This window comes from Clarias gariepinus, chromosome 18 (assembly GCF_024256425.1).
Source record: "Clarias gariepinus isolate MV-2021 ecotype Netherlands chromosome 18, CGAR_prim_01v2, whole genome shotgun sequence".
NCBI classification, from domain to species: Eukaryota; Metazoa; Chordata; class Actinopteri; order Siluriformes; family Clariidae; genus Clarias; species Clarias gariepinus.
The window spans coordinates 1,550,608-1,574,330 of NC_071117.1; the positions used below are offsets into that span (position 1 = coordinate 1,550,608).

The window sequence follows — 23,723 nt, forward strand, 5'->3', positions numbered from 1 at the left end:
TGAGTGAGAGAGAGAAAGAGCTGTAACATTACACTGTTGACCCTCCTACTACAGATAAATGCAAAACACCACACACACACACACACACACACACACACAGAGACACAGAGGTAATTTCTGCACACGATCCTAAAGGGCGGAGTCGTGAGTGTCAGCTGGTTTAACCCCTGAGGACTTTGTAAGGAGAGTGTGTGGCCTTTATGTTTGTGTCGGAGAAAAAGGAAGAAAAAACAGAACTGTTACACATTCAGCACTTTATAAAAACATCATTATAAAGACATAAAACTGCTGCCAACTGTGTGTGTGTGTGTGTGTGTGTGTGTGACAACAGGTCTGTACAGGAAAACCTGCTTACCTTAACAAACAAGTTTGTGTGTGAGACACATGTGTGTGTGTATAGCACTGATTAATAAAAAGTGCAATTGGATGCATTTACACTACATCATCTTATCATAGGATTATAGTGTAATAAAACACACAACTCTTTCTCTCGTGCGCCTTTAGTTTCACTTGACTCAAATTGATAACAAAACATTTAAATGTCACAGTGGTGAGTTAAACATACACAGAAGCAGCACTGAGTGCAACGGGAACGCGATCCCACAGAAAAACCAACACAGAACAAATCACTAAATTTAAGTCAAGACTGATTAAGATCGAAGGCCACTAGACGACCCAATGCACCACGGCTCACATCGGCTGGGGCCTAGCAGTCAAAGAGCCCAAGGTCCTCTACATGGCCTTTAGACTCCTCCCTGATCGAGCCCCATGGGATGCACCGGACAAACAAGTCCAATCCATAGAGGCCATAACCCACAGCCCCCAAAGGATCCACTGCAAACGTCCTGATGTCAGACACCAAAGCACCCCCCCCCCCCCGGTCCCCCAGGGGCCCTGTGGAGCCGCAGCCACTGGGGTCAGAGCCCCATTTGTAGCACAAGGGTAACCCAAACCTAGGTGGTTTTAAAGTTAGGACTAATTTGTTTAAAACTTTACTAAACAACAGAACAATAGAAAACACAGGAGGGGTGAAAAGTCACTAGGCATTGAAAATTGGTCATACAGTCCATATTTCTAATACAAACTTATTTGAACAAATTAGATTTAAAGTGCTATATTATGTAAACAAATCAAAGTAAATCTTTAAATTTCAACGTGGGCAATTGTGGCATCAACCAGTTTCCTCAAACGCCTGTGCAGTCTCCTGAAGAAAGTCATTTGGGATAGTGCTGAGAACCTTGTGAATCCGTGCCTTCGAGTTTTCCAGTGTGTTCCTCAGCATTTCCCAGGATGCTTGCTGGTGTCACGGGTTTATAAAGAATACCATTTTTTTACTCAAATTCTTCCTATTTTATTATTGCATAATTTCCGCCTTCTTTCAGCAAAATATGTAGATTTCTATTAATGACGGTTTAAAGACTTTTATTTTGAAATTTCTAGCTGTCATGACGCCATTTTGAGGTAAGTGCGTGCCTCCCGCCAATTTGAGTTAATGGGAAGTTTGATCATCAGTGACTCGGTTCTCTGAATCCGTTCATCAAAATAAACAAATCTTTTTTTGAGTCATTTTGTTCTTTTAATCAGAAATAAAATAAAATGTTGCATTTCAGTAAACAGACCCCCAGCCCATCTACATACACAAAATTTGGCTATAGTTCCAGTAATGAAAATATCACAATGTAACTAAGGACATATTATAATAAACAGAATGAGTAACTCATCATTATATCTTCTGGTCCGAATCGTTCGTTCTTTTAAATCTATTGCACCGCATAGCGTCTATGGGAGTCACGTGACAAAAGAACGAACGACTCGGAGTAGAAGACTCATTGAAAAAGAATCGCTCATTTCTGTTTCCTGTACATAACCTACAGTACGAAAGTTTTGCGATGCTTTGCGCATGCGCGCCCAGTAGAACATGAACAAATCACTCTCCGAGATCCTCATTCTCCAGAGTCACGTTAAAGATTCGTTCAAAAAGAATGATTTGTTTATGAACGACTCATCACTACTGGTGAGTGGTAGGTGCTTTGGAGCTCTTTGTTTTATGAGCAAATAAAGTTTACAAAGTTTAAAAATTGAGTTAATTCCACTTTGAAATAGTGAGACAACATACAGTGTTCTGTTAGACGTTTTGGAAAGTGCCTGTCGGGAAATGCCCACAGCCTCGTAATATCAACCTGTTGATCTTAACACCTTGTTAATACACAACGTGGTAGAGTGTAATAGTGGTCAGCGACAGACTGGGTAAACTGGGACGACACAGTCTAGGATAAGCAGCAAATATGAACAGAGAAGCACAGAACATTTCATATTTCGGGGTATTTTTGTTAACCTGATTATGTACTATACTGTTGTTACTAATGTAAAATACTCTTGCTCTTGTCGTGATTCACCCTTGAGTCTTTAACACAATAATAAAGGAGGATTTATTCCCAAAACAACATATGACAGGAGACCAAACCAGTGGAATCCTTACAGCACAGTTTACTTACAGACGTGGCCATTTAATATTTAGGAATATTTCTTGGTGGAACTTGAATTGATTTAAAATGTTTTCTCAAATGATTTAAATTCTTAGGTTAAATACATGTACATTAATACTGCATGCTCCTGCAGTTACCTAACAGATTATAATCTCTTACATGGTGTTTCACTGACTCTTTAGAAGTGTGTAAATAAGAGAAAGCCATGCTTGAACATATTACAGGTCAAATAGCATTGAAAAGTGCTAAACAAGGCTAATGTATAACAGTAGGATCATTACACACATGATCAGTGTTAAAGACACTGTAACACTCCAGGGGAAAAAAAGCATAAAAATAATACAAAAACACAGCACGAATCAGCTGAACCTTTGGGAGTTGATGTGTTAATGTGTCGTGAGTTAATGTTGAGATCAGAGATTGATATCTTCCCGAATTGTGAGTTTGAGCTTTATTGGGTCTTTAGGAGCCAGAGTTCCAGTCTTGATCAGCTCCAGAGGAACCTGATTGGAAAAGAATGATATTTACTACAGCTGATAAAAATACATGCAGTAAGGTGATCACCTTAAACACCAGAGATTCATTTAGTTTTATGTAAACTGTCAGAATTCGCTACAATATTACCAGTGTTAGCTTTACAAGGTTTAGATGATTAGAGAGAAAAGATCCTGACCTTCGTTTCCTCAGAAAGACTGACGTCGAATCTCTGCAGTATCTCAACAACAGCCAGCTTTATGATGACGCGGGCGAACCTCATCCCGATGCAGTTCCTGGGTCCTAACCCAAACGGCATGTACGTATACGGCTCGGTGCTCTCCTGATTCTCCTTAGTGAACCTGAAACAACATTATTAATCCACTCTTCTCGGTAGATGGATAAACTCATCTGATACTGTATATGCTTTGTACCTCTCAGGGTTGAAAGTGTCTGGGTCAGTCCAGTATTCAGGGTCTCTTTGTACGACATAAGTGGGGATCAAGACGACAGTACCTTTAGGGATGGTAAGGCCTTTTATCTCAAAATTTTCCTTGCAGACTCTTTCCAAACGAAAGGCAACTGGGTACAACCTGAGTGACTCATTAAGAGCAGCATCCAAATAATCCATGTTCACCAGTGTGTCATAATCAACTGCAGCCTGAAAACCAAAAGACAAGACACATTTCTTTTCCACCCCTGTCTCAGACTGTATGCCAAACCTTGTTTCAGTCCATGTGTCGATGCCCATCTGTGTTTGAGTTTAGATCCTTCTTTGGGTCTTTGTGCCGTCCTCTTTTTGCACCTGTATATCAAAATCTATCTGGGTCTGTGTTGAACTCTGTCTAGGTCTCGGTCTGTGTGTCAACCCCAGTCTCACTCAGTGTGTACACCACTATTCTGAAGAACTCCAAACAGAAGTAAGTCATCAGGGTGGATCGCACGACAGTGGTAGCTTAGTGTGTTAAGGCTCTGAGTTACTGACCAAAAGCTCCACCAAGTTACTGCTATTGGACCCCTGAGCAAGGCCCCTAAACAGGTTGGCTCCAGGGGCACCGTATCATAGATGACACTGCACTCTAAACCTAACCAGAGGCAAAGAAAAGAATTCCACTCTACAGTAACATATATGAGACAAATAAGGACTATAAAGGACTTAACTATAAAGGAGTCAGCCACTCAACAAACTTGAACAAACTGGGGGAAGACAGCAACCAAACATACCAAAAAAAATAATCTCTAAACCTCCAGGTCTGCTCATTTATCTAAGGAGATACTATTCACAAAAGACTTACATGTACATTATTTGGCAGATGACCTTTTCCAGCATGACTTCAATTTTTCTAATTACATATCTGACCAGTTCAGGGCCTTGTTCATGGGCCCAACAGTGGTAGCTTGGTGGTGCTGGGTTCTGAACCTGTGACCTTATGATCAGAAGTCCAATGTCTAGTCCAAAGCTACCACTATCACTGGCTTAACTAGACCAATAGGTTTTTCGGCCTAGATTGAAACACAGAGACTATGTTTGTAAGTCCATTACCTGTGGGACCTTTTCAGAGAAAGCTCTGCCTTCTGCTCTAGTCTTTATTATATAAGGGAGGGGTTCGGCATCATAGAATAGCATCAGTTCACTCAGCCACATGGGCGCAAGACAATTCCAAAGGTCAGCAGTAGCATTTTATAATCAATGTGAACTTGATGCTTCATACACATTGGGAACTAACAAGGCCAAAGCTTAACCCTGTTATGGTACATACAGCAGGAAACTCATCCACAACAATAAAGGGGAAATTGGACATTTCATTGTTTTGCAGGTAGAGTATAGCTGATCAGCATAAAGCTGCACCAACAGCTAGAAAGTTATGAGCATGCTGTTTTGCTTTGTTTAACTATTCATGTGGAGTAATACAGTATCTGCAAATGTGATCTTGAGGGAGTCAGTGCGCTCGTGGGATCATTAGTTTCCTGGATATTCCTGGTAGTGATCACAGGGAAGACAAAATGGGCATCATCGTCTCCTCAATCCCCTTGTCTCAGAACCCATGGAGACCCTGTCCTGGTTTGTGTGTCAAAAAATGTCTAGTCTGTTATTCGCACTTTGTGTCTAATGATAAAACAATCGTCTATCTCTAAAACACATGTGTGTAACTTAATTATTACACCTTATTAGGGAAAGTTGCATCAATTTCTTCCTGTAGTTTCTTCACTGTATCTGGATTACTGGCCAGATTGTAGAAGAGAAACGACATCGTGCTGCTGGTCGTCTCATAACCAGCAAAGATGAAGACCATGGACTGGGACAGGATCTCATGATCACTCAGACCTACAGACATCACACACACTCTTTAATGTAAGATCTTACTTCAACATTTACAGTTTATTTCTTGTATTATCTGTCCACAGCTCTATTTTCTCTATTTAGCTCTGGATATTTCCATATTTTTTCAGGGTCAGTCATTGTATATGGAACGATTGCTTTTATTTCTTTAAGCCAAACTCTATGAAGATAAACTGAGCAGTAAACCCACAGCCTGCTGCTATTAGTGTTTTGGGATTTGTTAACTAGTTTTGCGAATCACTGAAAATAAGAAACAAACTAAAAGTTGGAAAAAGGAAAAACTGGAAAATCTTTCCATCCCATTTAGTTAAAAGACAATTTTTTATCTCAGGTTTTTCTTAAGGACAAACACAGACTATTGTTAGCATTAGAGTGATGAGACTAAAGAAAGCGAACATTCTTTGTCTCTTTACCGTTGATCTGATTAACATTTTCTGATTTCTGAGAATCGATCATCAGCTGCATGAAGTCCACTCGCCTCTGCAGAACGTCAGAGACACAATAAAAATGCAATCATACTGTATCTAAAGTGTGTAAAGGACTTTTAGCATTTTTTGCAGTTCATAATAAAATAAACCAGTGTACCTTATGGTGTTGGGCCGAACGTTCAGACTTGATCTTTTGCAGAGAGGAGTAAAAGAATTCAGTCACTGCAGTCGGGAAAATGGAAACGTTGATTTTCTCCAACAGCGCTGTGATGCTGGGGAACAGCGCTATTAAGACAAAAAACATAAACTTTGTGCTGGAATACTGTATAATACATTTCTTATAAAGTGTTACAAAATATAATATTGATTCTATATATAGTTGGATTCATAAATATTTGAACAGCGACTGTTTTCATAATTTTGCACTTGTACACCACAACAAGGAATCTGACATAAGTACATAAAAATATGACTAAAGTGCACACTGTCATGCTCTGATTTAAAGGTTTAGTTAAAAATGCACTAACGGTACAGGAAATACAACCATGCAGTGGAGGGCTCATCGTTTCTTAGACACCCATGTAGGAAGACATGTCCCACAGACATGGAAAAGAAGTTACCGTGTTTCAGAAGGGTCTAATTATTGTCCTTCCTCAAGTAGAACACATTATTAAACCCTGCAAGGATATAGCTGAACCCGCAACTTCACAGAAGACATGTCAGAGCTATGTTTAGCTCAGAGCTATGTTTAAAAGTGACAGTCAGAGCATTTCCATACGCAGTGTGATGAGAACTCTCAGGATCGGGACGAAACAGCTGTGTGTCCATAAGGAAACCACTTGTCAGTGAGACTCATTAGAAACAAGGCTGCAGGGTTTTAGGGATCATAAAGACTGGACTCTGGAGTGATGGAGACAGGTCATGTGACCTGATGAGTCCAGACTGAGCCTATTCCAGAGTGATGGGCGTGTCAGGGTGAGAAGGGAAGGACATGAAGCGATGCTCCCATCATGCATAGTGTCCACTGTACAAGCCTCTGGAGACAGTGTTATGATCTGGGGTTGATCAGTTACTCAGGTCGAGACTCAGTAACGTTATGGGGCAATAAAATGAAGTCAGCTGACCACCTGAATAACCAAGTTATCTCATCTACAATATGGAGCTTTTCTTCCCTGATGGCACTGACATCTTCCAGGACTCAGAGTATGAGAGAGCGGCTCCGGGAGCACGAGGAATCATTCACACACATGAACCGGACACCGCAGCGTCGTGGCCTTAACTCCAGGGAGAGTCTTTGGAGCCAGAGAAGTCTTTACCGAGCAGTTAAACTCCTCCATCATCAATACGAAGGCCTGCCCAAATATTAATGAAATTCTGAATTTAGCTGCATAAGGTTCTCAAAACTGTCTTACAGCAGTTGGTGTGGAGACCTTTTGGGGGGCCAGGAGGTTTACTAATGCAAATTCTCTTATGCACATAAAATGTCAAAATTACCAATGATAAGAAACAGGGGGTTGAGTAAGTCAAAGGTGAGCATCTTCTTAATGTTGGTTATGAACAGATCATCAGGGTTGTTCAGGGAGTCAATATCGACACTGAACGCTGTGCTCGTCACCACGTCCATACTGTACGCTCCGAAAAACCTAAAATGATCAACAACACCATCAAATCAAATCAAATCAAATCAAATCAAATCAAATCAAATCAAATCAAATCAAATCAAATCAAATCAAATCAAATCAAATCAAATCATCCGCAGGCAGAAATGCTTGAGAGAGAGGCTGTGACTCTAAACTTATGTTCAGTGTAGAGTTCGTCTTTTAAGTGCCTTTAGATGGTTGTTAATTTTGTTGGCACTAATTCTATATAAACATTTTACAGCATAAAGGCTTTAAACTTTTGATATTTCACAGACAGACGTTTATGGATTTCAGTTGTCAGCAAACACACTTGTTGTGAGGTGTGTGTTACTGTATATCAGAGTTTATTTACTCTTTGATATCCACTGATTCTCCTCGCTCCGACGTCTTCTGCAGGTTTTCTATCAATGAGTGAGAATGTGTCTTCATGATTTCAAACATCTGAGGAACATGAAATAACATCTACTGTTAGTGTACTTATTAAGAGAAAGAAAAAGCATGTGTTAAATCATTAAAACAACACACACACACACACACACACACACACACACACACACACACACACACCTCCTTAATTCTCCCTCTGGTGAACATTGGAGAGAGAACACCCCTGATTCTCTTCCAGTCCTCGTCTTCAGCGAGGGTCAACGCATCATACAGGGGGCCATTCAGACGGAAGTTCTGAGCCAAATTAAAATGATAAATAAGTGTCAATAAGTGAATTCATATATATTGTTTAAAGTAAAGAAATGTATTGGTTGTTTTGTTCTTGTTTTTGCTGATACCTGTCGCAGGACTCACCCCTGCCTGTCCGTCACTCTTCCTCCCTGTCTGTTTGTCTGTATGTGAATCTGTCTTTCTCTGCACAATGGATACACACCCCGGCCCCACCTCAGCACCACATTTATGTACCACATCTCAGTTTTTGAGGTTAGCCAAAAAAGAGGCTATTGGTAACAGTACGAGACGTCCAACAAGCCACCAGATTTGGAGAGACATTAAGCAGATGGTCCTCAACCTCTAGTAATATCTGGTGGGACCTCTGGTTGGACCACGCCCTGTTCCATTGGCATTGCTGCACTGGTGTTTAGCACTTTAGCACACCACAAGTACAGGAACATCACAGGTGGTGGTACAGGTGGAGGAACAACGTGTAGGCACTGTGGATGTCTTTTATGTATCCGCACATCCCATCCAACAGGAACTCTATTCTAGCTCTGTGTACTGGATGATGTATTTAGTTGTGATAATAAAAAGAAGATTCTCAACTTGACTTCTGCTCTGTTCCTTTCTGTGTCTGCCAGTATCAAGTGTGTGTGTGTGTGTGTGTGTGTGTGTGCGTGTGCGTGATCTCACTCTGCGGTTAGTGAAGTAAGAGTAACACTCTTTAATCAGGACAGTTTTGATGATTTCTGTGTCCATGATACAGAGGACCGGCTGTCTCGCGTCATATAAACTGTAACAAACACCACAAACATCAGACTTCTTATGTAACATCAGACTTACCAGCTGCAACATCATTTAATGCAGTTCCACAAGAGCAAAATTAGTGAAGCCTTCCATCTGTTTAATGCATGTCATGTGTATGTATTAAAGGTCTTCAGACATCATTAACTCTCATAGTGTTAGTTAACTAGCTAACAGCAATCCTTAACTATCTTACTGTGTTTGTTAATTACAGTAGCTGTCTTGCTTTGTTAACTAGCTACTGTACCAGCGATCTACATCTAGTTCATATCTTTCATTAACTAGCTCACATTGTTAACCATCAATAAACTCATAACCCACTGTCTAAGTGAGTAAAAGCAGTCTATACAGTTCTCCTGCATGTGAAGTGTACATTTACATTTACATTTAGGCATTTGGCAGACGCTCTTATCCAGAGCGACTTACATTTTTATCTCATTACACATCTGAGCAGTTGAGGGTTAAGGGCCTTGCTCAAGGGCCCAACAGCGGCAACTTGGTGGTTGTGGGGTTTGAACCTGGGATCTTTCGAACCGTAGCCCAATGCCTTAACCACTGAGCTACCCCTGGCCCCCTGTAGTGGTACCCCTGGCCCCGTGAAGTGTAGTGGAGTCATTAGCCTGAGCTTCAGTGTGAAAGTGGTCAGGCATTTACGGCTGATCCGCAGACGCGAGTAGTAACGTTTCACAGACTCAGGAAGTCTGGAGGGAATCTTCAGCTTGTGATCTGTTGGACTAGACCCTTAAACTAGTCCCTTTCCATGACTTTACATAAACCATAACTGATATTAATCAATGTTCTTCTGGTGTTCTTCATTATAGAGTGTAAAGTGAAGCGAGACTGTAACACACTCACCCCCAAATCTTACCGTACTTCTGAAAACACTCCATATCAAAGTTATGGATTCCCTAAAACCCAGTGAGAGATATTCTGTAAATAACACTCACACTGAGTTTATCATTTAATGCAGTCTTTATTCAAATCATCTTTATAATATAATATAAACTCACCTTACGATACTCTAACATGGTTCCAAAAAACGGGACGGGTTTAGGACCGGGAACTCCCAAACGCTTAAAGAACCCGTACGGCCAGTACCCATACCTGAGGAACACCCGGCACAGGAGGCATTATTGTGTGACGTGTTGCACGTCGTTCAGAAGCACATAATCAGATTTGAACCCAGAGGAAATCACACAGATTGTACAATTCCAGCCGACTCAATGTTGCAATGTCGTGTTATAGGAGCTGTGTCACTTTTTAATAAGAATTTTAGCAATTATGTGCTACTAATATATACAGTACTGTGCAAAAGTCTTGGCCCTAATTTCTTCATATTCATTTAAATTAAAATATCTAGATTAAATAAAAGAAATGGGAACAAATGTTTTACTGCGACAGGCTGCAAAGTGTCTGAAGGTTTGCAGTATTTGCAGTGTCTAAAACGGCTTGTTTATGTAACAGCCCGAGCAGCGACCTCGTTTCCCCTCTCGTCTGTTAGTAATCACCACCTGATCATCTCTCATCATCTGCACCTGTCTCTCACTAATTCATACTCTAGGTCACTGTGTGGCTTAACAACCACAACCACATTCGTCTGAAACTGCTCAGGTACAGGGACTGGAGAGAACAAGAGACTTCAGGAAACCCAGAGAACTGTTCCTCAAGACTACAGTTATATATTCATATATTAAACACACACCAATTCTGATATTTGTAAAAATTAAACTTATTAAACATCCTGGGATTAAATACATTTAACTTTCAAACTCAAGCTTGTTTACATCGCAGAGCAATATTAAAAGAAATTACATAAACTATAATGAAATAGTTGTGTATTAATAATCTGAAGCATGAGTGTGGTTTTATAGAAGAGATGATAATAAGATGCAACGAGCTGGTCTTCTTGTTTGTCCTCATACAGTCCTGAGGGGGGTAAAAACTTTTTTCATGCATTGTTTTCTGTCACTAAGATGGAGATAAAGTGAAATGTGAAGCAGCACTTACAGCAGGATGAGACTGATGAGGATGACGATCAGAGCCCAGGTCACAGCCGAAAAACTCCACCAGAGCTCCATCCTGATTACTGGGAGACTTACTGGTAGGACTGGTGTTAGTGAGAGTGGTGGTGTTAGGAGTGGTGGTGTGTGAAACCCAGAGATGATGCAATTGGGAGTTTCCTGTTTTTCACACACACACACACACACACACACACACACACACACACACAGAGTGACCTAGGTTGAGTTATGTTCAAATGGAATTTCCCAGATAATGTCAGCAAAAAGACACAAACAGCAAACGTGTGTGTGTGTGTGTTTGTGTGTGTGTGTGTGTGTATTGATCAATATTTTATATTTTATATATCAGTTTTTATGAATAGTATAGAACACGGTGGTCTGAAGGCTGTTACGAGCCGTGTTACACATCAGAACCACAGGATTTTAGGGGCGGTCCCAAATGGCTATGCCCGGTCAGAACCACAGTGCCTCTGAGCTATTTATATCTTCATGATTCTGTATATATTCAGGGATAAGAGTTCTCCGTATGCAGAAACAGCAGGTTTTCACCTTTTGATTATGTCACTGCTGCTGGTCCGCTTGTCAGGAACCTGAATAAGAAAATGACTTCTCATACAGTCAGGACTAAAACACACGACAAGATCACTGCGACTGTTATTGAGCATAACACATTCAATATGTCACATTACACATCTGGAGGTTTATTAATAATGTAAAGTTAGCAGCGGAACTTTTACAGCTTACCTCCAGACACCCAGACCTCCAGACACCCAGACCTCCAGCAGAACTGAAACAAACCTTTGTTAAGATACGGAAAGTGCAAAGGGACAAAAAGGCCTGTGCAGAACAAAACAAAATAAGAGCTGTTTCATTGATAGCAGACTGTGGTTGTGAATTTAAAGTAAAAGTACAGAAATAAGTATATACATTTATTAAAAAATATAATGCACAAACTTAACAAAAACATGAATTTGAGAGGAATTGACAGATCTTAACAAGGTTATTTTAACTATTATAAACCCGCTCCTAATGAATTCTTTTAACATTACTGTATAAATCACATCATCCATTAAAAGACCAGAGCGAGGGCTTCCAGTGATTAAAGTGACAGGAGATAAACTTTAGGTTAAAAGGCATGCAAGGCTTTCGTAAGCAGATTTTAAAGAATATTTGGAATGTGAACACCTTTACTGCTTTATATGACCAGTTTATTCTCTTGTTGTGGTTATAAGGTATACAGTACGCACACACACACACACACACACACACACACACACACACACACACTCAGACAATAACTTACAGTTGAGACGATACTGTACAGCTGGGTCTATGGTGATTTTTAAATGACAACACATCTGTTTCTCAATATTTGGGTTAATCCCCATGTGAGTGGTGTGAAGCCAGGGGTCGTTGCAGTCCACTATTCATTATGATGGCAGAATGGATAAATGGAACTGGATCATAAAGGTATTTCATGGCAACACTTTTAATAGATCATTGATGGTGGATTAATCAGATAGTTTTGTCATTAGCGTTCCCACTGCTGTCTCACATCTGGAATAACTGTACAGATCCGTTTAGTTTAGTTTAGTTGAGTTTATTTATATAGCACATTTAAAGAACAACCATGGTTGACCAAAGTGCTTCACAATGCCAAAAAACATAATTACACACAATCAATACATTAAAAGTTGTCAAAATGTCTCACAACTGGAATAGCAAAGTTCATTTCTGATACTTTACTGATGTAATTACAATGTAATGTTTATTGTTTTTGTGTTTCTAGTCTGTAATGCTCGACTGGGTTCAGTTTGTGTTTCCTCTGTCCAATCACACGACACTGTCACTGATTTCACTACCTAAATCTTGGCCGTTTGTAAATAACATTCCTGATGCATGTTTCTGATTACATAGATATAAATCTACAAATTATTTGCATGCCTTCATCATTTTTATCTGTAGTGCTTAGTGGTATAACAGTAACAAAGAAATATTGAACAGTTACACCTTTAATGTTATGCTGTATTTTCATTTACTACCAAGAAAAATCTGCCCCATGATTTTAAATGCCTTTATTGAGATAAATTGATGAGAATAAAGATATGGTTCAACACTAACAAGTCCACTTTATTGGCCACTGGTAGGTAGAGAGGGGAAACACCCTGGGAACTTTATTACACACATTAGAGGTATTTCTATTTCCAGTGTAGGCTGACTATAATATACTGGGAAAAGGAAAATCATTTTAAAATTCTACAAAGCAAAAGCATGAAGGAGAACCTTTAATAGTCTATGAGTTATTGTGATTGTTGTTGCAGGAGTTGGTGATTTTCCGCGGTGTGAATTTGAGTTTTATGGGGTTTTTAGGAGCCAGAAGTCCACTGTTGTCCAGCTCCAGAGGAACCTGATCAAAAGATGAGAAAATTTAAAATGCCTTCCAGAACAGAATATAAAAATAAATACCATAGACTCATAGGCCTAAATGTTAGCTTTACAAGGTTTAGATGATTAGTGATAGAAGATCCTGACCTTCGTTTCCTCAGAAAGACTGACGTTGAATCTCTGCAGAACCTCCACAGCGGCCAGCTTCATGGAGACGACGGCGAACCTCATCCCGATGCAGTTCCTGGGTCCTAACCCAAACGGCATGTACGCATACGGCTCGATGCTCTCCTTATTCTCCTGAGTGAACCTGAAACAACATGGACCATCAACACACAATGCTGTTAAAAAAAGCCCTATTCGGATAGGATTACATGAAGAGTTTTCTAAAGCATTGGATAAAACTTAGGGTTAGGCTTAGGACTAACCCTAAATAGATCAGAAAGTGTTTACTTAAGTAAAATTCTGGATAGTGTGACAAAAAGGTAAACACTGAAAAGCAGGATTGTGGAGGCATAAGTGCCGAGATAGTTCGATTTAAGATAATTTAAAAATGAGAGTTCAACTAATGTTTAATAATATTTTACAATATTTACAACAGCTTATTTGTACCTGTCAGGGTTGAAGGTCTCTGGATCAGGCCAGTATTCAGGGTCCCTATGCAGGGCGTAAGTGGGGACCATGACGACTGAGTCCTTAGGGATCGTGATACCACTTATTTCAACAGTTTTTTTGCAGACTCTCTCCAGACGAACAGCAACTGGGTACAACCTGAGCGACTCGTTCAGAGCAGCATCCAGATAATCCATGTTCATCAGTGTGTCATAATCAACTTCAGCCTGAAAACCAAAAGACAAGACAGTTACAACAATCAGCCATAACTTTAAAACCACCTGCCTAATATTGTAGTTCCCCTTGTGCCACCAACTCAGCTCTGACCCATCGAGACTGACCCCCACCAGTTCTCTAAAGGTTTGTGTGGAATCTGGCACCAAGCTGGCAGAAGCAGATTCTTTAGGTCCCGTAAGTTGTGAGGTGGAACCTCCATGAATGGTACGTTTGTCCAGCACATCGCACAGATGCTTTATTACATTGAGAGCTGAAAAATTGGTGCGCGGGAGTGAACAACTCAAACTCTTTGTCACTTTCCTCAAACCATTCCATAACAGTGTTTGCATTGTGTCAGTGTGCATTAAAGAGGAGACTGGTATCCACTTCCCATAGTGCACCCTGCTGCTATCTAAATGATGCACATGCACCCAGGTGGATGTTCTTCCATTGGTCTGTGGTCCAGTTCTGATGCTCACATGCCTTTTGTACTGTAGGAGCTTTAGTGGTGGACACAGGTGAGAATGGACACCCTGACTGCCCTGCAGTGATAATGTCACCACATGATGCAGAAACACTAGTTCATGCTTTTGCTACCTTTAGGTTGGTCTGTTGTAATGTCTTACTGTCTGGATGGTCTACTAGGTGCATCACCCCTATCTTATCCACTCTACATTGGCTCCCAGTGAAATTTTACATTCATTTTAAAATTCTACTATTGCTAAAGCTATGAATATATAATTCTTTTAATATACATTATGGATTTTTATTCCTTGTAAATCTGTTTTGAGACAATATCCATTGTTAAAATGCTATGCAAAAAATATACATACATTTGACTTAACCTAAACCCTGGTCTTGGTCTCTATGTAAAAACATGTATTGGTCTCAATTCAAACCCTTGTCTCAGTTAATCCCCATATCAATCTAAACTGTCTGGTATTTTCACTTTATGTTTGCCCATGATTTATAGTTTATTCACCTCATTAGGGAAAGTTGCATCGATTTCTTCCTGTAGTTTCTTCAGGGTCTCTGGATTACTGGCCAGATTGTAGAACAGAAACGACATCGTGCTGCTGCTCGTCTCATAACCAGCAAAGATGAAAATCATGGACTGGGACAGGATCTCATGATCACTCAGACCTTTGAACATCAATCACACCACTTATCATGAGAATGCTTTTTAAAACTATATATATTTTATCTATTACCGCCTTATTATTTTCTCTGATTTAATCCCAAAAGTGGCACTTGTCTGTGTTGTTGCAGAACGATATTACCAGAAAGAAACCATGTGGAGAGACTATGACTTATATGTGTGATATACTGTTAGGGGTTTTTAGATGCTATGAGAACTTTCTCATGATCTCATTCACATCTTCTCTGTCATATGTCTAGAAAACAATCACCTTGCTGCACTTCCTTATTCATTATAAAGTAATATATTTCATATGACTCACAGGAACCCTTTAGTTTACTCCAGAACAGGCTAATGTGCTTCCTTTCATCTGTCTGTCTTGGGGTCTACCCAGAGTCTACCTGGGTAATGCTGTTTGTTTTTTTGATGTACAGAATGTCTGACTCAGGGTGTCTGGCCAAAAGCTTCAATAGGCTCTCTTTTTAATAATAACTGAGATCATCAGACACCATTATCATCAACTACACCAAAGATTTTTTCTTCTTTTTCTCAACCTTCGTATGGCCCACGAACACACTATGGTGTGTCTGTTCTTTAAAACAACTTAACAAACCAAACTTTGGGAAAGCAGAGAACTGGAGAGACACTGCAAGAGTCATAACTTAAATGTGTAGCTTAGCTAAAAATGTGTAAAGCTAAAAATGTGCCTGTCTGAGGAACATTTACTTGAGGAGATTACCGTTTGCATTAAGATCATCATTCTCTGATTTCTGAGAATCGATCATCAGCTGCATGATATCCACTCGACTCTGCAGAAAGTCAGAAATGAAAAACTATAATGTCAACAATGTCTAAAGTGTGTAAGGGAACTTAACTCATCTTTAATTCTACCTTATGATCTTTGGCCACGCGTTCAGACTTGATCTTTTGCAGCGAGGCGTAAAAGAAATCAGTCACTGCAGTGGGGAAAAAGGAAAAATCCATTTTCTCCAAAAGTGGTGCAGTAAAGGGGAAGAGCGCTGTGAGGAACAGAGAGGGAGTAGAAGACATCAGCTGATGTAAATCTCATACAAAACAACAAGCAGAAACACAGTAAATCAGTACAGATCAGTAATTACCGACAGCGAGAAACAGTGGGTTGAAGAAGTTAAACTTGAGCATTTTCTTGATGTTGGATACGAAGGGATCTTCAGGGTTGTTCAGGGAGTCGATATCGACACTGAACGCTGTGCTCGTCACCACGTCCATACTGTACGCTCCGAAAAACCTAAAATGACCAACAACACCATCAAATGTCAGTTACATCAGGCAGAAATCTGCAAAATAAAGATCAAGTTGAGGGGTAGCTCAGTGACTAAGGCTTGGACTACTGAAGGTATTGGATAAGAAGGTCACATGTTCAAACCTCAGCTCCACCAAGTTGCCACTGGTCAGCCCCTGCTCAGATGTATGATAAGTTAAATTTAGTAATTCGCTCCAAATAAGGCTGTCTGCCAAATGTAGTTAAAGATTTAATATTTCACAGGCGGCACACTGAGGGTTTTATCTGAGATGATTTATTTACTCTTTGATATCTGCTGATTCTCCTCGCTCTAACGTCTTCTGCAGATTTTTGACCAAAGAACGAGAATGGGACTTCATGATTCCAAACATCTAAAGGACAGAAAATAACATCTACTGTTAGATACACACATGCACACACACTCACACTCACAGGCACACACTCACACACACACACACACACACACCTCCTTCAGTCTGCCGCTGGTGAAGGACGGAGACAGAACGCTCCTGATTCTCCTCCAGTCCTCGTCCTCGACGACGGACACGGCGTCATACAGAGGGCCGTTCAGACGCAAATTCTGAGTGAAGTAGTCATTACAATCACAGTTATACATCCTATTTTTGATTTAATGTCATTAGTTATCATCATCATTAATATTATCTGTGCACTGTGACCTGTATCGACCACGCGATCAGCTGAAAGATAACTGCATGGATGTGCAGGTGTACAGGTGTTCCTCATAAAGTGGGTGCTAAGTGTCTCCTCTGTCGCACTGCATTTCTAGGTAGAAAATCCAAGTCCTGGACCATCTGTCTTTTTTGTTGTCTCTGTCTGTTTATGTCTCTTTCTCACTGTCACTGTGTGTCTCTATCAATATGTCTTCAGTCTGATTATGTTATCCTGTCTGTCTCTACATCTCTCTTCTCTATCTGTCAGAATATCTAAGTGTGTGTGTGTGTGTGTGTGTGTGTGTGTGTGTGGGAGATCTCACTCTGCGGTTAGTGAAGAGAGAGTAACACTCTTTAATCAGGACAGTTTTGATGATTTCTCTGTCCATGACACTAAGGACCGGCTGTCTCCCGTCGTATATACTGTAACAAACACCACAAACATCAGACGTCTTACGTTTTAACATCTGCTTTACTGTCTGTAACATTACATAATCTATTACAGATATAGAATAACTTTGAAGTAGAATTAGTGGGAGAATATAAAAGCCACTGGATAATCGAGAAACTGTAAAATTAGTGTGTAAAATTAGAACTCTATATAATATTTAGACAATTTTAGATCATCATTTTGTTCCCTAAAAGGTTGAAAACAGAAACACTGGAAATGTTCCTATAGATTCTATAATAATATAATTACACAATTCTTATACAATGATAGTAATAATAATTGGTTCTGTTTATCTCTGATGATTAGCTCGGGTGATGTAAGTTGTTGTATAACTGAGACTGCTGTGAGAGTGACGTTCTAAACACACGGTTGTGTCTCATGTATGAAGAGCACTGTCGTAACCTAATAAATACTATCTCTTACCAATTAAGGGAATATGGAGGAACCCTAACTTTTAAAACAGTTAATGTCGTTGTTGTTGTTGTTGTTGATGTAGTAACAGTATAAACAAATTTCATAAACATTTCTAATCTTATTAAAATGTCTAAAGTCTGTAATTTTAGTTGGAACACATTTTCCCCAACCGTTACTGTAACACTAACTACAGACTGGAACACACTCACCCCCATATCCTGCCGTACTTCTGGAAACACTCCATATCAAAGGTTTGTATTCCCTAAAAATCCGTGAGAGATATTCTGTAAATGTGTCTTACACTGAGTGTATAGAGTAGTTCCTTTAGGATGTTTATAATGTTTATAATATAATATAAACTCACCTTACGATACTCTAACATGGTTCCAAAAAATGGTACGGGTTTGGGACCGGGAACTCCCAAACGCTTGAAAAACCCATACGGCCAGTACCCATACCTGAGGAACACACAACACAAGCACTTCTATAAGGAGGAAGGAAAGACGATGATAATGAGAAGTACACAGGAACATCAGTGTTGGAGTTGTAATCATTTTACTTTATACATTATCTTATACTTTATTCCAGCTGTGGAGCATGTGTAATATAAACTACTAGACCATAAACTAGTTTTATTTCTTTATTATTATTAAATCTTAATAATTCCTACTTAATTTTTTTCCCTAAAATTAGTTACTAAATTTAACCGTGTTGATTAAAGTGAAGTGGTAAAGTGAGTAAGTGATCACTTACAGCAGGATGAGGCTGATGAGGATGATGATCAGAGCCCAGGTCTCAGCTGATAAACTCCACCAGAGCTCCATCCTGATTAGTCTCAGTGTTAGAAGTGTTAATACTCTTAATATTAGTAAGTATGGGATAAATCCAGAGATGAGGCACTTACTTGTTGGTGTAGTGTGCGTGTGTGTGTGTGTGTGTTTGTGTGTGTGTGTGTGTAAGAGAGAGAGAGCACTGTAAGAGAAGACATTAAAACCCACAATAATGTTAATTATTAAACACACACTTGTGCAACTCACCTCTGCACACTCTCACTCACACACACCTTTACCCCTGAACACTTTATTACATGCATTCATGTTTTTTTTTTCAGGGCTTTCTGAGTTAAACAAACACAAAGAAACAAATCAAACTTACAGTATTTGAGAATAAAGTGCAGATTAGTTTGGGATGAAATGTAGTAATGCGTAATGTGTTTAATTAATGAAGCATTGTTCTTAGATTAGAGGTGTGTGTGAAAGCACGAACAAGTCTGCAACAGATTGCTAATGTCAGTTACTTGAACTCAGCAAAAAGCAACCTGTGTGTGTGTGTTAACACACTCTGTATATGAACACAGTTCATACTGTGTGTATATCTACACTTCTGTTCTGTACTGCTTGCTGATTCCATGGCTTAGAGTGCTAGCTCCAACACCAGCTAAAGAAGCCACGCCTCCCTGCACCGTTTATAAGGGAAAATCCAGGCACGTGATCCTCTTTTCCCTCCCACTGCCTATTATTATTTGAGCTACAGGCTTCCACTTCCTCCTCGGAATGATCCAAGGTGGCATACATCATAACACTCCTTACTGGTGGAGCCCTTGGAGTAGGACACTGCACACTGAGATGCTCATCATCCTTGCTGCACCAACTTCAAGGGTTTTTAACTCTTTTGACTGTCAAAACTGTTCAAAGATGAACTGATCTCCAGAGAATTACCCACATCACTTTATGAACTTATGGACCTGGCTAGTCGGGTAGACTAGTCCCTCCGTCTTGAAAGGCAGACCAGGATGTCACCTCCTAGGAGAGCCCATCTGTCTTCTCCTCTATGACAAAATGATCAGGACGAGCTCCTGGGGCTGGACAGAGCCAGCATCTCCTTGGAGACACCGTTCGCTCACATGCTGAAGGACTGTAAAGTTAAATAAGTTGCCTCCAGCACAGCAGAGACTTGAGACAGACTCCTGGACCAAGGCTTGTTACTCCCTATAAACATCATCCATAAAGGCCAGACTTACCTGGTTCAGGCACTGATTGATTCAGACTTAGACAGGAACTGAAACTGTGCTGCTGCCAAAGCTTTAAGAGTCTCCTTCCTACCTGTAGAACCTTCACTCAAGGTTTAACCCCTCGACGGGAGCTCTCTACCATTCATCACCATTTAAACTTCTTTACTATTGCTACGAGTGTCAGGTTTAAGGATCATGCTGCCATTGTCCTCGGTCTTCTCTGGCTATCACTTCACAACCCACAAATTGACTGCACCAGGAACATCATCACGGGGTGGAGCCTCTCATGCTCCACATCAGACCTGCTTTCTGCTGTTCACCCACATTGCACTCCTACAAGCGAACCACCTGATCTCTCCAATGTACCTGCCAAATTCCACAGTCTCAGGCAAGTTTTCAGTAAATTTTGTGTGATTTCTCTTCCTCTTTATTGATCAGCGCCATCATTCCCTGGGACCACTCGCTCTCCAAAGGCCGCCTCTACTCACTGGCCCTCTAAGAAAAAAAGCCTATGAACCAGTTAAGATAGAAAAGAGTAGAAAAGATTTTGGGCAAATAACATTTATTAAATATTGTTGGTGTCTAAAATTGCTAGATGGTTGCAGATCAGTGTGTTTGCACATGTGTTTGACAGTCCAGTCTAATTGTATTGAGGTGATTGAGCTTATCTGAGTGAGTGAGTGAGTGAGTGGGTGTTTATCAGTCCAATCCCTTTTTGCCATGTGGGAAGAAGCTGTTACACAGTCTGGATGTGAGAGCACAAATGCTTCTGTACCTTTTTCCAGATGGCAGGAGGGTGAAGAGTGAGTGAGAGGGGTGTGTCTGATCAGCCATGATGCTGGTAGTTTTGCTGATGCAATGTGTGGTGTGGAAGTCAGTGATCGGTTGTTGCAGGATAACAAACTACACCAATGTTCTTTCTTCTCGTTTATGCCTTGCACCAATAAATTATGACAGGTGGTTGCTATTCTTCTCCAGATTCAATTTTATCCTCTTCTAGCAGCCAGGGTCAAAGAACACCAAGCCAGATGCACTATTTCACCAATTGTCTCTCTCCCAAGATTCCATGGCCAAACCTAGTCTTGCACCTCTCTGTATGATCACCAGTGCATGGCTTCAAGCTTTCATGTCACCTGCGTCCATACGGACAACGTGTCTGGTGGCCCACGTTAAAAAAGGATGTCTTCAGTTTTGTGAGTGCATGTGACAAACAAACTGTCCCCTGTGACATTGCTTCAGACTGAGGCATTTTGGAGGGCATTTTGTAGGTTCATCGGAGACACTCATAGAGTAACTTCAGGGTTTCAACCCCAATCCAGTAGCCAGGCTGAAAGAATCAGGCCATATAGGTCACTCTGAGATGCATAACCTCTCAGTATACCATGCCCATAACTCTCAACCCTTGTCTTCCACTGGGTTATCCCCATTATAGTGCTGTTTGGGTTACCAGACATCCTGGTTTCCAACTCTAGAGAAGAAGGTAAAGGTCCCTCTAACGAAGACCTGTTGTCTTTCAAAAACTTGTTCACTTTTAAACCTTAAACTTCAGGCCAGTCACAAAGCTCTTGCTGTTCTACAGGCCTGAGCCTTAAATGCTTTTTTTTTTTATAATGGCAACAATGACTGTTTTGGAGAGTTGAGGATCTATTATGTCTCCTTGGCAGACTCAGGGAATGCTTCAGATAGTTTATTGTAGATCCACAAACAGCTGGTGGAGCCACTGTAAAAAAAATTTTGAAAGAGTTTCAGGGGCACTTGCTCGACCTCCTTTATCCTCTAATGGACACATTCAAATGCTAATTTGAAGTAATTTAAGAGGATTACAGTGTCTTTCCCACTCCTGATCCTTATTTTTCAGCTTAATAATGTGCCATCTGCTTTTTTGATGCTCTTCGTTAACTTGTTTTTCGACATTAAGACATCTTGAAGGCCTGATACAGGGTTTGGGTCTTCTGGGCCTTGTGTTTGCTCTTCATCTTCAGTTGGACCAGCTGCCGGTATTGCTCAAAGTCTAAGGTGGTTGACCCGTCCCAGTCTCTGTGGCAGGTTCATGTCTGTGTCCACCAGGAGATAAGTAATATAAGAGGACAGTGCATTCCAGAGTTTTTCTTCAGGATTTACATCAGCCAATGGACCTTCCCCTTAGAATTTGTTAGTCAGTACAGTCTTGAATTTCCACTTCCACATTCATACCTTCAAGTTATGAATTCTACATTTATAATTTATTCCTAACAAGTACAACACTGTTTATGGCAGTTGCCGTCCTGAACCACACAAATGTTCCATATCAATAAACACTGTGGATTTATTTTGTCTATAAAGAAAACACAAGCCTAGATAGAAACCCTGCCATTCATGTAACAAAAAATTAAGCTATAAAGAAAAAATTATGCAGGCAATACTAAGTACCCCTCCACAAATTCAATAGCTTATAACAAGCAATAACGTTAAGTAATTGTTTCCTGCCCTGTATGACTATCTGTCTTACAATTTGTTTTGGCTCATACTTCTTTACAATATTGTTTCAGTTCATTGAGGTTTTTTGGGCATTCTATTATAAACTGTGACACAATTGTGGATATGGGTTTGTCACAGCTGACAACGTTGGAAACAATAAACTTTATTCTTACAATACCACAGATCATGCGTGGATTCATACATTTCCCCACCATGAAAATCCATGAATATAAGCTGCATTCATATGCATTGCTGGTTTACATAAAGTTGTTGGCATCATCCATAGCTGATTATGCTGATGTAAATATTGACTTAATAATGCATGAAATGTAAATCATTTGCATGCCTTCTGTACCAATCTGTAGTGCTCATTGCACATGTACGGACATGTGCACACATCCTGGACATTTTTATTTATTTTTTGCACATTGCACATGTATGGACATCACATCTACACATTCATGCATATTTGCACCTTCCCCGGATATTTTTTTATTTAAATTATATTTTAATTTCCACAACTAAGGTTTTCTATACAGTGGAACCTTGGGTTACGAGCATAATTTGTTCCAGGAGCCGGGTTGTATTTCAAAACACTTGTAAACCAAATAGATTTTTCCCATAAGAAATAATGGAAACTCAAATTATTTGTTCCACAGCTTAAAAAAATTAATACATAAAAATAATTAACACAAAATATAAAGTAAAAATAAAACAATAACCTGTACTTTACCTTTGAGCAATGTTTCTGTGTAGAGCAGAGAGAAAGTGTGTGTGTGTATCTGTGTGTGTGAAGGTGAAAGTAGGAGGGGTCTGTGTGGGTGTGTATGTTTCAGCAGGCTGATACAGAGAGAGATAATGGATCTTTAACCTCTCTAATGAAACTTGCTTTTGCTTTACACGCACGCATACAGACACAAAATAAAATATGTTTTACACACACACACGTGATCACAGTGTTATAGTAAACAGTACACGCGTGCACGTTGATATACTGTTAATTTTGGTAAGTTTAGTGTAAATCAAGGGGTAAAGTACTTAGTTGTTATTGTAGTGTGTGTGTGTGAGAGAGAGAGTATAAGCACTGTCTAAGAAGGCTTTTAAACCCAATACTATGGTTAATGATTAAACACACACTTATGTAACTTACCTCTGCACACACTCAGTGACACTGCATCATCTTTACCTCTGAACACTTTATTACGTGTGTTAAGGTTTGTTTCAGGGCT

The 23,723-nt window shown here is 40.0% G+C and overlaps 2 protein-coding genes across 2 annotated transcripts; both read right to left on the reverse strand.

Annotated features, from left to right (window-relative positions):
* Positions 1–2,203: 2,203 nt before the first annotated feature.
* LOC128506176 (cytochrome P450 3A30-like) lies at positions 2,204–11,595 on the reverse strand. Its single transcript, XM_053476494.1, has 14 exons — positions 11,407–11,595; positions 10,844–11,016; positions 9,847–9,940; positions 9,692–9,744; positions 8,726–8,825; positions 7,937–8,050; positions 7,722–7,810; positions 7,224–7,372; positions 5,887–6,014; positions 5,715–5,781; positions 5,126–5,286; positions 3,395–3,621; positions 3,160–3,322; positions 2,204–2,989 (listed from the first exon to the last, which is right to left on the reverse strand). Exons 2-14 carry the CDS (start codon positions 10,912–10,914, stop codon positions 2,900–2,902), a joined length of 1,506 nt encoding a protein of 501 aa, XP_053332469.1. The 5' UTR covers positions 10,915–11,016; positions 11,407–11,595; the 3' UTR covers positions 2,204–2,899.
* Positions 11,596–12,436: 841 nt separating this feature from the next.
* LOC128506173 (cytochrome P450 3A30-like) lies at positions 12,437–18,956 on the reverse strand. Its single transcript, XM_053476490.1, has 13 exons — positions 18,780–18,956; positions 18,391–18,484; positions 18,236–18,288; positions 17,485–17,584; positions 16,957–17,070; positions 16,773–16,861; positions 16,327–16,475; positions 16,100–16,227; positions 15,948–16,017; positions 15,053–15,213; positions 13,855–14,081; positions 13,390–13,552; positions 12,437–13,264 (listed from the first exon to the last, which is right to left on the reverse strand). Exons 1-13 carry the CDS (start codon positions 18,848–18,850, stop codon positions 13,151–13,153), a joined length of 1,533 nt encoding a protein of 510 aa, XP_053332465.1. The 5' UTR covers positions 18,851–18,956; the 3' UTR covers positions 12,437–13,150.
* Between the last annotated feature and the right edge of the window lie 4,767 nt (positions 18,957–23,723).

Excerpts from the sequence above, each read along its gene's own strand:
- LOC128506176 (XM_053476494.1), bottom strand. The coding sequence starts at position 10,914 with ATGGAGCTCTGGTGGAGTTTTTCGGCTGTGACCTGGGCTCTGATCGTC. Across the intron at positions 9,941-10,843 it reads CTCATCAGTCTCATCCTGCT|GTATGGGTACTGGCCGTACG; the intron begins GTAAGTGCTGCT and ends GGTGTTCCTCAG. Across the intron at positions 7,811-7,936 it reads CCAGAGGGAGAATTAAGGAG|ATGTTTGAAATCATGAAGAC; the intron begins GTGTGTGTGTGT and ends CATGTTCCTCAG.
- LOC128506173 (XM_053476490.1), bottom strand. The coding sequence starts at position 18,850 with ATGGAGCTCTGGTGGAGTTTATCAGCTGAGACCTGGGCTCTGATCATC. Across the intron at positions 16,862-16,956 it reads CCAGCGGCAGACTGAAGGAG|ATGTTTGGAATCATGAAGTC; the intron begins GTGTGTGTGTGT and ends TCTGTCCTTTAG. Across the intron at positions 14,082-15,052 it reads ATGCAACTTTCCCTAATGAG|GCTGAAGTTGATTATGACAC; the intron begins GTGAATAAACTA and ends TTTGGTTTTCAG.